This window comes from Arachis duranensis, chromosome 8, assembly GCF_000817695.3.
Source record: "Arachis duranensis cultivar V14167 chromosome 8, aradu.V14167.gnm2.J7QH, whole genome shotgun sequence".
NCBI classification, from domain to species: Eukaryota; Viridiplantae; Streptophyta; class Magnoliopsida; order Fabales; family Fabaceae; genus Arachis; species Arachis duranensis.
This window is the reverse complement of record NC_029779.3, coordinates 11,564,275-11,580,256: the sequence shown is the minus strand read 5'-3', so window position 1 is coordinate 11,580,256 and position 15,982 is coordinate 11,564,275. Positions and strand designations below refer to the sequence as shown.

The following is a 15,982-nucleotide window of genomic DNA, read 5'->3' as shown; positions in this document are numbered from 1 at the left end:
GAGAATTCAGAAAGTTTGTGGACTCTAACTCTTTAATGGACCTAGATCTAAAGGGAGAAAAATTTACCTAGTTCAGCAATCCAAAGAATGGATTTGTGACAAGAGAAAAAATAGATAGGGCATTAGCGAACTGAAAATGGATGTCTATGTATCAAAATGCATCATTATCGTTAATGCCAGTTGTTAGTTCAGATCATTGTCCTCTTATTTTGGATGTGATTCTGATTCACAGGGTAGAAAAACACTTCAAGTTTGAAGCCTATTGGGCTGACCACGAAGATTATTTTAATGTGGTCAAGAGGGGTTGGTGTAAGGAAGAGCAAAATGGCGATGAATGGGGCAAAATCAGCAAAAAGATCAACAATTGCAAGGAGGAATTAAAGAAGTGAAGTAAAGTTACCTTTAAAAGAGCCGATAGAGAGATCCAGAGAATGAAAGAGGAATTGAAAAGACTACAGGGTTTGGACTTCACAGAGGAGAACCAAAGAAGGATGCAACTTCTGAAGGAGAACATAGCAACATTATGGAAACAAGAGGAGAAGTTTTGGGGACAATGGTCTAGATTAAAATGGCTGAGATGGGAGGACAAAATTACATCTTTCTTCCATGCCACCACTATTCACAGAAGACAAAGAAACATAATAGAAAGGCTGAAGAATGCCTCTGGTCAATGGTTAAATAACACAAACGAGATTATGGAGCATATTGAAGAACATTTTCAAAAACTATTTGCTTATTCAACTAGACATGGATTTGAAAGCATAATTAATAAGATTTTACAACGAGTAACAGAGGAGATTAACAAAGAACTGCTCATGGACATTACGGATGAAGAGGTAAGAAAGGCAATGTTCAGTATGGATAGCCTTAAAGCTCTAGGACCTGATGGATTGAATGGACTATTCTACCAGAAGCATTGGAAGGTAATTAATAAGAAAGTTTGTGTAGTAGTAAGAGCTTTTTTTAGTAGCGGACATATACCAAAAGAGATAAACGAGACCACAGTGGTTCTTATCCTGAAAATAAGGAATCCAGAAAGTTTAAATGAGCTTAGGCCAATTAGCTGCTGCAATTTCATCTATAAAATAATCTCAAGAATAATTGTGCTAAGACTGAAGAAGTGGTTGGAAGCTATTGTCTCGCCAACATAGAGCGCGTTTGTGGGAGGAAGGCTCATTCAGGATAACGTTGTTATTGTTCAAGAAGTTTACCATAGCCTAAATAGGAAAGGAAAGGGAGGGTCGAATAGCTTGGCAATCAAACTTGACATGAATAAAGCATATGATAGGCTAGAGTGGGATTTTTTGGAAAAAGTTCTTTTGGCTTTTGGATTCCAAGCAAGATGGGTAAAGTTAGTAATGGAATGTGTTAGAGGAGCGAACTATAGGTTTAAAATTAACGGAAAGCTGTCAAGGAAGATAAAGCCTCAATGAGGTCTTTGGCATGGTGACCCGCTCTCGCCTTACCTTTTTATCTTAGCAGCAGAAGTGTTTACTATCCTTATGGATGAAGCAAGAACAGAGGAAAGAATTTCCAGGTTCAAGATTGTCCCTACAGCCCCAAATATCACTCACCTACTGTTTGCAGATGATTGCATCATCTTTTCGGAGGCAAGCGAGGAAGAAGTTTTTCAAATCGTTACAATTCTTAATGAATACACAGAGGCTTCGGGTCAACGAATAAATCTCAATAAATCAGGTATCACCTTTGGTAATCAAGTATCCATTCAAAAGAGCGTTAATATTGAAGAAATACTAGGGATGCCGGCGTGGGAATCACCTGGACAATACCTTGGCCTACCTGCGATATGGGGGAGATCTCTATACAAAGCTCTAGCATGGATTGAAGATAAGATTATGAATAAGTTGGAGGGTTGGAAAGAGAAACTCCTTAACCAGGCAGGCAAGGAAACACTCATTAAAGCAGTAGTTCAAGCAGTGCCTGCTTATGCTATGAATATCATCAAGTTCCCAAGAGTCTTTTGGAGAAAAATTAATTCTAAGGTAGCTAGATTTTGGGGGGATTCAGCAAGAAAAGAATGAGGTATACATTGGAAGAATTGGAAATCAGTCACAATAAGTAAACGAGATGGTAGTTTGGGGTTTAAAGATTTAGAATTTCAAAACACTGCGTATCTGGCAAAACAAGCTTGGAGAGCCTTGAAGAACCCGAACTCTATTTGGGTTCAGATTCTAAAGGCAATCTATTTTTCATATAGCAATTTTTGGGAGGCTAGAATAAAAAAGGGGTCATCATGGGTTTGGAAGAGTTTAGTGCATGGACGAGAACTTCTTAAGAGAAAAGGTAAATGGAGTGTAGGGGATGAATCGCAAATAAGTATTTGGAGGGACACTTGGATTGAGGGAGCTAACCGACCATTGGAGGGAGAAAGTCAAGGTGCATCCAAAGTTAAAGAGCTTATTGAAGAGGGTATGGGATGGAATAAGAGCAAAATTTTCAACATGTTTCCACAACAAACAAGTGAAGCCATCATCAGAACTCCAATCAGTGTAGTGAATAAGAAAGACTGTCTATATTGGCCACGAAAAGAAGATAGAATTTATTCAATTAGAACAGGCTATTATGCTGCGAAAGAGGATTATCTAACCAGATATAAACGGAATCCATCTACCAGTACAGATAAGAGGGATTTATGGAGAGAAATTTGGAGAATGGAGGTTCCGCTAAAAATTAAGATGCATTTATGGAAGGCCAGCCAAAATATTTTGCCAGTGTATACTATTCTATGCAAAAAAAGGATTCTAGACAGTCCTTTATGCCAAATTTACTTAAACGAAAATGGATCAATAGAGCATGCCCTCTTACTCTGTGAGTGGGTAAGGGCTGTTTGGTTTGGTGCAGAATGCCAATGCATTCCAACAACAGAAATAGTCTCATCATTAGAAAATTGGCTGATGGACAATATCAAGAAAATTAGAGCTGAAGGCAGAGAAGACCAGGGAAAAAGAATTAGTAGAATAGGATTCTTACTATGAAAGATATGGAAATTTAGGAATGACAAATTGTTTCAACAGAAAAAGATTAATCCTAGCTGGACAATTAAAAAAGATAAACTATTGGAATACACTTATTGGAGTGTTGCAGAAAAAAGAGTAGAGACTAGGATTGGAGAAATAAGAAGAAATGCTAACCTGGCCCGTTGGAGACCTCCTCCGAATGATTAGCTAAAAGCAAATGTGGACGCTACCTTCAAGAAGGAATCGGGTAAAGACAAAGAAGGGAAGGTCTTATTAGGATTCACCGGTAAAATTCAAGCTAACTCAAGTATTATAGCTGAAGCCATGGCAATAAGACAAGCCCTAATCATCGTAAATAATTTACAATTGGGAAGGACATTAATTGAATCAGATAATCAGAAATTGGTGCAAACTATCAAATCCAAAAGTTCTATTGGCAGAGCATGGGCAATAATTCAAGATATCCAGATACTTTTAGAAGCTTTACCTGAAAAGGGTCTAACGTGGACTCTCAGGGAAGGCAACCTCCTAGCACACGCACTGGCTAAAGCAGCAGAAGCGGGAACTCTATACCCAAATTGGAGCCTTCAACCACCTACAGTAATTCGTAATATAATACGAAAAGAAAGTTTGATAACACAATCTTGAGGAAAAACAGAGTATTCAATGCAACGAATTTTGAAGTGAAAAAAGACAATGTTAAAAGAAAACGCACTTAACTTGATTTCAAGCAGAAGGGACGCGTCAACAATGCAACCCTTCTTAGTAGGAATTCCTGTCCTCCCTCCTATACAGAGGCACGATAAAGTCTGTTCATGGAGGAGACCAAATCAGACGCCTTAGAACGACCTTGAAAAGCCCACCTTGTCGTCTCCGTTGTTGGCCCCGTCAATGATCGTTGCGCTGAGGAGCTGCTTGTCGTCATCGTCGCTTACCTTGCCGGAACTAGCTCTAGCTGCACAGAGGAGTTGTCCGTCGTCTTTTTCACTGGCCTCGTCGGAGCATATTGCGCATCGAAGCTCACCTTGGTCATCGTCATTGGCTTTGTCGGAGTTCGCTGAATAGAGGAGCTCACCGAGCCGCGTAGAGGACGCCATCCACAACAACAAGATAGCTTAATTCATGGCAATAGAGATTATTCACAACAACGGCGGCCAAGGAACAACACTAACGCAACATTAGTTTAGAGAGTGGATATTGGGTGGTTCTTAGAGTCAGGTTTGGGTTATTAGACTTAGCCCAAAATCCAAAAAAAAATATCATATAAACGTGAAAAAAATCTCCTGCAGTATCAGATTTTTCTAACATCAGAATTAGAATACGAATCTGAATCAGTTATCAATTTTGATCGAATTTCTTTAAGAGTCATTAATATACAACAACACAATAATACTAACTAAATTAATTTAATTTATTTATTATATATGCACTAACTAAAAATATTTAATATTTTTAAATATTTAAATATTTCTAATACTATACATACATACCAAGAATTTTGCCAATTTAATATAAGAACAATTAATCAATAATCTTTAGATGAGATACTTAAATGTCTTATAACAATAAATATAAAATATATTAATATATATTATCATATTTGACTACTTTAATGATTAACAAAGCTACTTTAGATGCATCAAAAGAAAAATATACTACTAGAACATTCAAACAATATTTATTTAATTTATGCAAATTTTGGAAAATTAATTTATGAATAATAATAAATCTCATAATTTTGCTTTGATATCATATGTTAATTTTTGTTTCTATAATTAATTCAGAAACTATTTTTAATACCAATAAAAAATATTAAAATTTATAATCGTATGAATATGATAAGAGCATAATTAAAAAATATACTTAGATCTTTTTTGAGATGTTATTCTTAACTTGTGATTATTTTTTGATGTCAAAATCTGATTCTGATATAGAGACTTGTGATTTGTGAGTTATAAAAATGCCACATTTTAACTAAGTTATTTTGCAATCTCTTAATAATTTTCTGTTTCTGGGTGTTTTTTCCGTCTTTTTTTATCTCTTCACTTTTCACGTGTAACAACCTAATTTTTAGCACCGCATAAGCGTACCAAAAGCTTAGGCGCTACTTATCTCTAAACTTTTTTATTCTATACTATTTTTATTTAATATTGAACCATCGCGAATACGAACCGAAACTTTCACAAAAAAAAATGAAGAGTCGGTACTTTAAATCATTTAATTACAAAATTATATATATCCACGCAGCATTATATACATAGACTTACTCAAAGATCCTCAAATACTGATAATTTGAGGATACAGAAACACTAATGAATTGTCATAGACGAAATAGAATTACTAGATGATGCGAATTATGGATTTTGGGAGCGTTAGAAGTTGCACCTCGGGTTGCTCGGTCACGTATATTATTCTTCTATGGTTTATCTTGAAGTTTTGTTTGGGGTTTCTTTCTTGGAAAGTGAACTAATTATTTCCCAATCTTGTTCCGTGTTCATATGCTATTTCCATTTGATCTTAACTGCATACGTTTACTTAAACTCCCTGAGATATATGCTTTTTCTAAGATGCGGTTTGGTTCTTTTGCTTCATGTCTTACATCTTATGTTTATCTCATTCCGATTGAATTTGGTTCTTTTGAAGTTCTTGTTTTGAACCTTACATTCTGAATTATTTCCTGCCTGATAGTGTTCTTAAACATTCTCTTGAATTCCTGTGAACCTCGTCCATAAATTTTGTTCTTCTCTTCCTAAGTTTGATATTCTTTTAGGTAACTCAAGCTTGTTTTTGAGTAACATGCGATTCCTTTGATATCTGTCTTGTGCTGTTTAAACTCCTTTTCTTGGCTCATGTATTCTCTGATGTAACTTTGGACTTGTTGATGCATCAAATAGAAACGTAGAAATTTTTGTGAATATTGTCCTTGTTGTTTGTCCTTTCTCTGAGGTCTTGTATCCTTTTGAATGACTTGAGCCTTGTTTTGGTGACACGTGTAATCGTTAGATATAGCAAGCGATATGTTAGTTCTTTAGGTTACGTTGTGCGGACGCGAAAGGTGGAGTTTATAAGTGTGCGACGTCATAGGATGTTGAGGAACTTGATTCTTGCGAAGGAGTTTTGTTGATGTTAGACTTGTGCCTGTTAGTGAGTTGCAGAGTGTTTGATGAGGTTGAAAATTCTCAGAGAATCTGTTTAATATGGTATGATTGGAAATTGTGAAGTTACGTCATGTTGAAGTTTAGGCAGCTAAAACTCTAAAGTTGGCATGGGTTCAGTGTGCAAACGATATACCCGTCGTTCTAATACCAGCTTGCCTTGTAACCTTTATGCATTGAGCCTATCTTGTATCTTTCCATTTGCGTCAGATTTTTTTCTTTATATTTTTAAGCCATAAGAATATCTTGGATTTAAAAACTATATATGCAAAAAACTTTTTGCTTTCTTTCCTAAATATGTTCAAAGGAAACTTCAGTTTAAATTTCTTTCATCTTGTATCAATTTTTGAGAACAAAAATTTTTATAAGTAGAATAGGATGTAAGACCCTAAATTTTTTAAAATTTTATATGCATGTATAAATATATATACAATAAGGACACATGCCCTCTTCCTTGCCATCACATTATAACCATATATATATATATATATATATTCATTCTTGGTTGGAAGCCAATATGAAAGCAAAATAAAAAAATTGAAATGTGGTTTTATATGCATGTATAAATATATATACAATAAGGACACATGCCCTCTTCCTTGCCATCACATTATAACCAATCATGACACATGTTTCATTCCTTCTTGAATCAATGACACCTATAATAACTTAACCACCCCAAAACTTCATTTATCACTGTCATCTTTCTTTCTATTCATTATTCACCGAATGAACTTCGGAAAAAGAATAAAGAAAGGCCGAATGAGTTTCCATGGAAACCATGAGTTTTCGGCTCTAATTTATTGAGATTTGTAACTCTAATAAAAAAATCTAATCTGATAAAAATATTTGTATTTTTTTTTATATTTTTATGTTATTTTTATTTGGTAAAAATTGATGGTAACGTAATTCTCTTATCCCTTGAATTCGACCAACTAGAATTCTAAGAGACACAAATGATTTTTGACATCTTTTTTCTTTGACAGCTCGATCAGAAAATTTCTACATAGTCTCGAGTATTTTAATTTCGTATAGGATAGAGTTTTGATAAATTCTCACTGATTAAATTTGAGTTGGATAACTGAATGATTGTTGTGATTAATTATTGATAGAGTTTGGTTGACTTTATATTAAATTTTGTGGATATATTATTATATGTGATTAAACTTGTGATTTGGTTATATTTGTACTGTCCAAACCGTGATAATGAGATTGATTTGGGACTGTCATTGTGTTAGTTTTGAATAAAATGGGTGAGATTTAATGGTCGAGGAATTAAATTAAAAGTTGTGAAAAAAATGGTAACCGTAAAACTCAAAAACGGATTAAGATTTAAAATGTATATTTTAAAAAGAAAATAAGGAGGATTTCAGTTCTTGGTGAAGAAAAGAATCAATCAAAAAGAATTATTTTTGAAAAAATATACTTGTATTTTATGAAAAGATTGAGTTTAATATTATAATTATATAAGTTTTTTTGGATATTTTGGATAATAAATAAAGTTCAGGAGTAAAATGGATATTTTATAAAAGTTTAGGGTTATTTATATAAATATGAAATAAAGTAAAGGTTTAAATATAATTTTATAACATATTGAAGTAAAAAATAAAATATTAAAGAATTTGTGGTTTAGAAAAAGATTTAATAAAAATTTAAAAATAAGGTTTTAATAAAATAAGTTTTAAGAATATTATAAATATTATTTTAAATATTTGTTTAAAATTACTCATTTATATTAGAGTAAATTATTATTACAAATTATTATTTATCAAGATATTATTTTATAAGAATATTATTGTATGTATTATGAAAAATAAAACAGAGAGTGATAAATAGACAAGTTTTTCTAAAAATTTTAGAAAGACAAATCTAAGTTAAGAATCTTATGATTCCCTCTTCATAAAATATTTAGGAAAAGATGAGGGAAGAGTGTGAAAATAGTTTTTGATGTTAAAAATAAGGAATTAAAAGAATGACGAGAAAAGAAAAGAAAAGAAAATAATATATTAGTTAAAGGGATCTCTGCCACAGGAGAGCAGAGAGCAAAGACTAAAGAAATCTAAAGAATCTCTGCCACATGAGAGTAGAGGACAGGAATGAAAGAATGTAATAACTAAAGGGATCTCTGCCACAGGAGAGCAGATGGCAAAGATAAAGATAAAGCTTAAAAGACTGTCTGCCACAGGAGAGCAGATGCGACTTTTGTTTTGGCCTTAGTGCCAAATGTATAGTGAGGACGCCCACACACTGAGAACTGGTTTCCAGATGTAAGCACATTGAAAGTCACACTATATGCGGCTTAGTCGTTAGACTTATAAGCACATAATATGCATCTGGAAAGCCATATCTGGGACTCGTGCCCGGGTAATGTCGAGAGCGGGTAGGCAACCGACACATGAGCTCATGGCTTGCGATAGGACTAGACATACATCATCCTTGTTTATGCATATTTGTTTGTGATTGTGTTTTCTATGGTTGTGTGTGCTTGTGATTAGATTCTATGTTCTCTAATTGATGAGTTGGACTGTAGTTTGTTGACTGTTGTCATTTATTGAGAACATAATAAAATGAACTTAACTAACTACCCCGACCCTGTTAATAATTTCCAGTTCTTACCTCATATCTCCATCCCTCTTAGCTACATGTGCGAAGTTTTAGGGCGGAACTACAAGAGCATAGAAAATTCTGTTTACAAATTAAGTTGTCAGATTTTATTTTTCCCTCGTCATTTATTGTTTTAGTTTTTAGAGGAGTAGGAATTGTATTTGAGGATCTTTGAACAAGTCTATGTATATAATACTATGTGGATATATATAATTTTGTGATTAAATGATTTAAAGTACCGACTCTTCGTTTTCTTGGTGAAAGTTTTGGTTCGTATTTGCGAAAACTCAATATTAAATAAAAATAATATAGAATAAAAAGATTTTAAAAAAATAACGCTTGAACTTTTGGTATATTCATGAGGTGCTAAAAATTAGGGTAATAAAGAGAAATAACTATTGTTTACAAGAGATTTTATTTCTCTTTTCACAGATTTCTTTTTAAAAAACGCAACCTTTATTTTCCTAGTCTGAAGAAAGAGGAGAATGATACCTTTATTATTTAAAATTCCACTAATTCTATTTATTTTTATTGAGTAACAGCCATATATTTTATTCAATATAATTAAAATTAATTTTATTAATTATATAGATCACATTATTATTTTAATAAAATAATTTATATCATTTACCAAATATGTATGTGTCATCTCTAACTAAATCATATATTGTTATTTCTGAATTTATTATGCTGATATTGAATTAATATATAAAAAATTTAGTTATTGTTATATCATTTGTAATATTTTAACTGTCTTTTGAATTTTAAACAAATTAAGATAATGATAAAGTCACCAAAAATTAAAATAATGATAATAAAAAATAAAAAAAAAAGATAAAAATCAATTCATAAATAGAAAAAGTAAATAAAGAGAAGAGAAGAAAAAAAAAGAAAAAGAAATGATGATAATAACATTGAAGACAGAAGAAGAGGAAAAAAAAAAGAGAATATAAAAAAATAATAAAAAATAAACTTACATAAATTTGACTTGGTTTAAAAAAAATTTGATTGTAAAAAGGTATTAAATTTAATTACCTATAATTTAAACTACAGAGTTAATAGTAATTAACTAATTATCATTTATGATTTGAGATATTTTCTTGTGAGTCATGATATTCCACGGTGGCACCGCGTTTCCTCTCTTTCCACTTTCCACTTTCCAGTTCAACGCCGTTTACCAGTCGCACTTCCCTCCACACTCTTCAATTCTCCCCGTTTTTCCCCTTTTATCTTCTCTCTTCTTCAACCCCTTTTTCCCTCTTTCACTCGCAATTCCCACCTGAGAAATATCACTTTCTTCTTTCTTAGATGGATTTTGACCTGCTTCTTCATGCATCATCTACCTCCATTTTTTAATTCCAGTAATAGAAATCAACGCAGCAACAACAATTCCATGGATTCAAAGAAGCTCCGAAGGAAGCCCAAGCTCGAGCGCCGCAATGCCGTCAAGTACGTTGACTACGACGCCGACGGCTCCACCACCTCCTCACACGATGATTCCTCTTCCTCCGTCGGTGGCGGAAGCAGAAGCGATTCCATTTACACCCGATCCATGGATTTCTACGACCGAACTAGCTTCCGAATTGAGGGAACCGAGGGCGAGTTTGACCGGATTTGCCGGAGCTTGGGGCTCTCCGGCCCGGAGGACTTCGCCATACCGGCGGCGGCCTGGGAAGCCATGAAGGTCCGGTCGTCATCGGATATTCTCCCGAGGCTGAATCCGAGGGAAGAGCGAGTGCCACCGCGGCGGAGCGACGTCGTTGCGGTGGGTGAATTGGCCGAGGAATTCGAAGGTGGAGCTAGGGTTAGGGTTGATGAGACCGGTGGTTGCTGCGCGGAGAGCTCCAGTGGCGTATGCGGAGGAATCAAAGGTGTTCGTCCGCCGATGCTTAGGCCGCCACCGGGGACCAAGGTGCCTGTGGTGGACAACACAAGCTCCACTTGGGACCTTCTAAGGGACTTTGCTCCAGAAGGTTCAGACAACGGCCACTTACTACAGATAGAACCAGATAAAGAAGACGAAGAAGAAGAAGAAAAGCAAGTAGTAGTGGTGGAGGAAGGAGGAGGTAAGAGAGAAGAGGAGGTGGAAGAAAGGGTGGATAATGCGGCGAGGATTGCGGAGATTGTTGCTGATCTTTCGGGGTCGTGTGGTTTTAGCACTTCAAATGAGGAAGATGATACTTCAAGCACTACCACGGGTCCAAGGTCTAACAATATATCTCCCAATGGAAGAATCAAGTGTATTATTACCTCTGGCGATTGGCAAAAGGGTGAGCTTCTTGGACGTGGTTCCTTTGGCTCAGTCTATGAAGGAATTTCTGGGTAAGCGTTTTTTTTTTCCAAGTCCAGTTTGCATTTCACTTTTGCTTTCGCTTCCGCTTCCCGTTTTACTTTTGATATTGTAGAATACTAGAATGTATTTTAGAACTTCATCATAGTAATCTAACTAACTAGTTCATTTGGCGGCCACCTACTGAAATTGATGCAGTGATACAGAATTGTAGAATAAAAAAATTTAATGATGCAACGGGGCTATGTTATACACGGGAAAATTTACCATAATTGATGTTAATTTTTGGGGAAAGGGTCTCGAAATTTTGGTGGAATGGTTAGTTACTGATATAGAATAGATTCCCCAATCTATTCAACAAGAGGCGGATATTTCGTGACATTGCCCGCCGATTTGCTTCTATTTGTCTAGATGTGATCCAAGCGGGTTCAAGTGCTTGAAGAGAATATCTTCCGAAGCAAACATGATTACCCCGATAGGATATTCCTTTCATTCTTCCTCTATGTTGCTTACGGAATCTGGTTCTTTTGGGGTTATAGTTGATGGTTTGAATGAAATAATAACTCTCTTCCTATGGGCTCCAGTCCACGTCTTTGAACATCATCTTAGTCAACTCCCTTAATAGAATAAATGATCATTTGTATCCATAAAAGATGAAAACACTGACATATGTACCACACTAGATCGAAACTAAACTTGTACCCATGCAAGATGCCCGCCGTGTGACAAAAGTACCCTGTGGAGTTTTGGAGTGCCACGTAGGGTACTTTTGTCACATGGAGGGCATCTTGCATGGGTACAAGTTTAGTTTCGATCTAGTGTGGGTACATATTTCAGCATTTTCATCTTTCATGGGTACAAATGGTCATTTATTCCCCTTACATACCATCAATCCAAATAGAGCCTCTGTGTTATGTTATGTTAGTCATAATTACTAACTTATAAATTTTTTCTTCTGTATATTACTGCAGAGATGGAGTCTTTTTTGCTGTGAAAGAGGTTTCACTGCTTGATCAAGATAATCAGGGAAAGCAAAGTATCTATCAACTGGAGCAGGTGAGAGGTTTATTCATTTATTGCTTCATGGTCTTTTCCCCCGTACTATACTTTTTCCATTAGCTAACTCTTTTGTAGCGTGTAAAAAAAAAAAAAAAACTTGTAGATATTATGCTATTTTGCATGGTATTGTATAAAATGCTTCATTTTTCTCTCCTACTACATAAAATGCTTCATTTTTCTCGTACTACATATATTGTTTTAAACTTTTTGCTTTGTCTTTTTTCACAGGAGATAGCACTTTTGAGTCAGTTTGAACATGAGAACATAGTTCAATACTATGGCACAGAAACGGTACTTCATTCATGTCCTCTCTTTTCACTATTACTTCTATTTGGCCTTTGCTACTGTTGATTCCATGTTAAAAGTTACCAGTAGAGATTACACCAATGTAATAGGTCCTTGTGGATCTCAAGATTTTTAAGTTATCAGTATATGTGGAGTTTTGTGATTAGAGTCAGTTCATGATGTCATGATAGGCTATAAAATGTAGTCTAAGTTTGTATAGCAAGGGATCTGTAAGACTGCAAGAGCTAATAACATAAACTAAAAATTCAGAACACAGGTGTTTAAGATTTTTTCTTTTTTCTTTTTGGGAATGAGATTAAATTTTGCTGCATTCGGTGAATTGGAGAATGCTTAGTCCAACTACCAATATGGTGTATTCCTGAGAGCCTTAGTTCAATGCAATATGACAAACAACTGAATGGCCATGGTCCTGTCATGGTTTTTTCAGCTGCATAACTCTATTCAATATTTCATTCTGGTTTTTACAAAGCTTCTTTAAGCTATACGCAACTTTTGCTCTCAAGTGTTTCTCTCTTCCCCCTGTCTATATGTTTCCATAAGGCTTGTAATTGTGTTATGTAACCACTGTTTCATTTGCTTGATGTTATACAGGATGAATCAAAGCTGTATATCTTTCTTGAGCTTGTAACCAAAGGTTCTCTTGCAAGCCTTTATCGCAGGTATACACTTCGAGATTCCCAAGTCTCTGCCTACACAAGACAGATTCTGCATGGCTTGAAGTATCTTCATGATCGAAATGTGCTTCACAGGTGACTTTACATTTCTTTACATACGTACACGCTCATAATTGCATAATGTATTCTTTGTAAATGATTTCTGTAATATTGGTTTCTCATTTTCCTTCTTGTTAGTAGGCTGTGTTCTTCTTATTTGGGACAGGGCAGGGAAACATTTTGTAACTTGATTGCATGAACTAATTCATGTTTGGTTTTCAATTTTGGAAATTTTGTTGAGTAAATTTTCATCTTTGGGTTTAGCTCATGATGCTCTTTGAGTGTTGTTTTCGTACTTTCTATTTCAGTTAGTTAATTATCATGAAAAATCTCTCTAACTATAATCTAATTATGTTTTCCCCAATTTAAAGGGATATTAAATGTGCAAATATATTGGTGGATGCAAATGGATCTGTAAAGCTTGCTGATTTTGGATTGGCAAAGGTGAAAATCTTCGTCAGTTTATACTTCACTATTTAGTCTGTTATTTTGTTTCTTTGATGTTTCAATTTCAGTTGGTCCAGTTGCTTAACATTTTAATTTTCTTATACTGCTTTATTATTTCAGGCAACCAAATTGAATGACATTAAATCATGCAGGGGGACACCATTGTGGATGGCTCCTGAGGTTTGAACTCTCTCTTGATTCTTCAATTAGTTAGCTTAATTGCTGGATGAACAGCTCTAGGTTGAATTTCCACTTTTCTTCAGCAGTGGACCAAATGCAGAAGAAATATATTTATCATATAGTTACCGAGAGCTGCATGCATTTCACAGGAATGCTTACTTTTCTTATTTGAGAAGCTTAAGCAATGAAACTATGCATGTTGGAAGAGCAGTAGATTTTTTGTTAATACAGTCTCTTATCCGTATGGAAAGGCATAATTTTACACTCCCAAGAAGTTTTCTGGGTATCTTAGCTATGGGGTCATCTTCTTTTGGATGAGTGTATTGTTGTATTAAATTCTTGCTTTCGTCTTATGTTTGAAGAGGAAAAATCCCTTTGCATTTGAAACTAAAAGTCTACCTTAAGCTTGCCAAAATTTCTACCTTGATTTATAGCTTTATAGTTTCTTGATGACATGATTATTGATTATGAGGCTGAAATGCGCAGGTTGTGAAAGGAAAGAACCAAGGTTATGGGCTTCCAGCTGATATGTGGAGTTTGGGATGCACTGTACTAGAAATGTTAACAGGCAAACTTCCATATTCGGAGTTTGAAAGTGTATGTGTCATATTATTTCCCTTTCATTACAGAGTTATAATATAATCAGTCTTTGCCTCTTCTTTTTTGTCTGAAGCAATTTTCATATTTTCAATTTTGATTTTAGTTCCTATTCAATCTATTCCTATAAAGTTTGTTTTGGCCTCTTATTAGTTTGAACAGTTCAGGCTTATGCCTATTGATCAAAATTCCGAGCTCCAGATCTTATGTTGTAAATGACTTCTATATTTTGTTGGGAGATATTGCTGATTGCTATAGATATATAATAACATGAATATTTTCCATTAACTGATTAGTTGCATAACTGCATATTTTTTGCTATTATTTTTATTAGTCTCTCAACACCTTGATCTCTTCTGATAACAGATGCAGGCATTATATAGAATTGGGAAAGGTGAGCGTCCTTCTATGCCTGATTCTCTTTCAAAGGATGCTCGAGACTTTATCCTGCAGTGCCTTCAAGTTAATCCAGATCACCGTCCCACTGCTGCCCAACTCTTGAGCCATCCATTTATCCAAAGACCAGTTTCCCACTCGTCGGGCTCATTTCCTAATCTTCCAGGCAAAAAAGGTTAAATTTGTCATCTTCAAACTGTGAATCACAATGGAGGTAAAGATGATTCTTGCGTAGTCTCTATATTTGCAGTTCCTGTATGTGTCTCTGTTTTATTTTTACAGCTTAATTACATTAAAAAACTTTTTTCTTCTCTCTCTTAATTTGAATATTTTACCCTTGATGACAGCTGTCCTTCATCGCACACAAGATATTTCCAGTGCTCAGTTCTCCAATGGCCGGTGTTGGACTGGGGTCCAATACTGCGGCAGCTGCTGGACGAGTGTCAGAGTAAGCCTGCTTGTAACTATAATCTTTATAAGCACCACTTTGGGTCCAATAAGGGATATGCTGCCCGAGATAACCAAGTTATGGTCTTGACAGTGACCTGTTGGAGGATTGTGCTCAAGGTGGTTCTTGTATGTTATAGCAATGCTGTAGTATCAAGGTTGAGCTGATAAATGTCACCCTTGCCTTCACTTCACATTAGCCAGCTGAGCTTACCCCTCGGAGCAATGGTGGTAGGAACTGAGATCACACTAATTGTACATATTTTTATCACTGACATGCCATTGTGTAAATCTGTATCCTCAAAGTGGTAATTTTTCCCTCTATTCCCATCTTGGAATATTTTCCAACAATCCCAATTTCCAAAATTTTGGGATCAAACTCTTCTAAAATGAAGAAATTGTAAAATGAAAAAATGAGGGTGTAATAATAATTCAATCACCATTTTGGTCTTTTGTTGAGTACGATGGTACTGTTTGATGTGTAGAAAAGACTTGGATTATTGTTGTCACTTATCAATGATCTGTTTCAAGGATTAGTGAAACATTGTTTCATTTTATTCCATTTTCTATTTAGACTAAATCACACCTTTTTATTGAACAAACAAAATAACACGTTACTATTTCTGAATTTATTTATTATACTTAATACTAAAAGATGGACGGTGGATTGGCTATTAAAATTTGTTCATATGAAATTTATAAATAACGATATTGAATCCACTTTAGGTGTAGACATTCAAAACTAATTACCAAAAAAGATAAATCACATTGAACGGTCATTGATTAAATTGATATTACACTAAGCACCTA

General features: G+C 34.8%; 1 protein-coding gene across 2 annotated transcripts; it reads left to right on the top strand.

Moving 5' to 3' along the window:
- The first annotated feature begins 9,897 nt into the window (after positions 1-9,897).
- LOC107460822 (mitogen-activated protein kinase kinase kinase 1) lies at positions 9,898-15,634 on the top strand. 2 transcript variants are annotated; one of them, XR_002366495.2, is made up of 10 exons: positions 9,898-11,059; positions 11,999-12,083; positions 12,315-12,377; positions 12,984-13,141; positions 13,477-13,549; positions 13,673-13,732; positions 14,219-14,329; positions 14,696-14,939; positions 15,073-15,173; positions 15,267-15,634. XR_002366495.2 is itself a non-coding variant. In XM_016079232.3 (9 exons), exons 1-8 carry the CDS (start codon positions 10,068-10,070, stop codon positions 14,903-14,905), a joined length of 1,752 nt encoding a protein of 583 aa, XP_015934718.1. In that variant the 5' UTR covers positions 9,898-10,067; the 3' UTR covers positions 14,906-14,939; positions 15,073-15,634. The 2 variants fall into 2 exon arrangements, 1 of the variants encoding a protein (XP_015934718.1); XM_016079232.3 differs by having other exon boundaries at positions 15,073-15,634.
- The last annotated feature ends 348 nt before the right edge of the window (positions 15,635-15,982 follow it).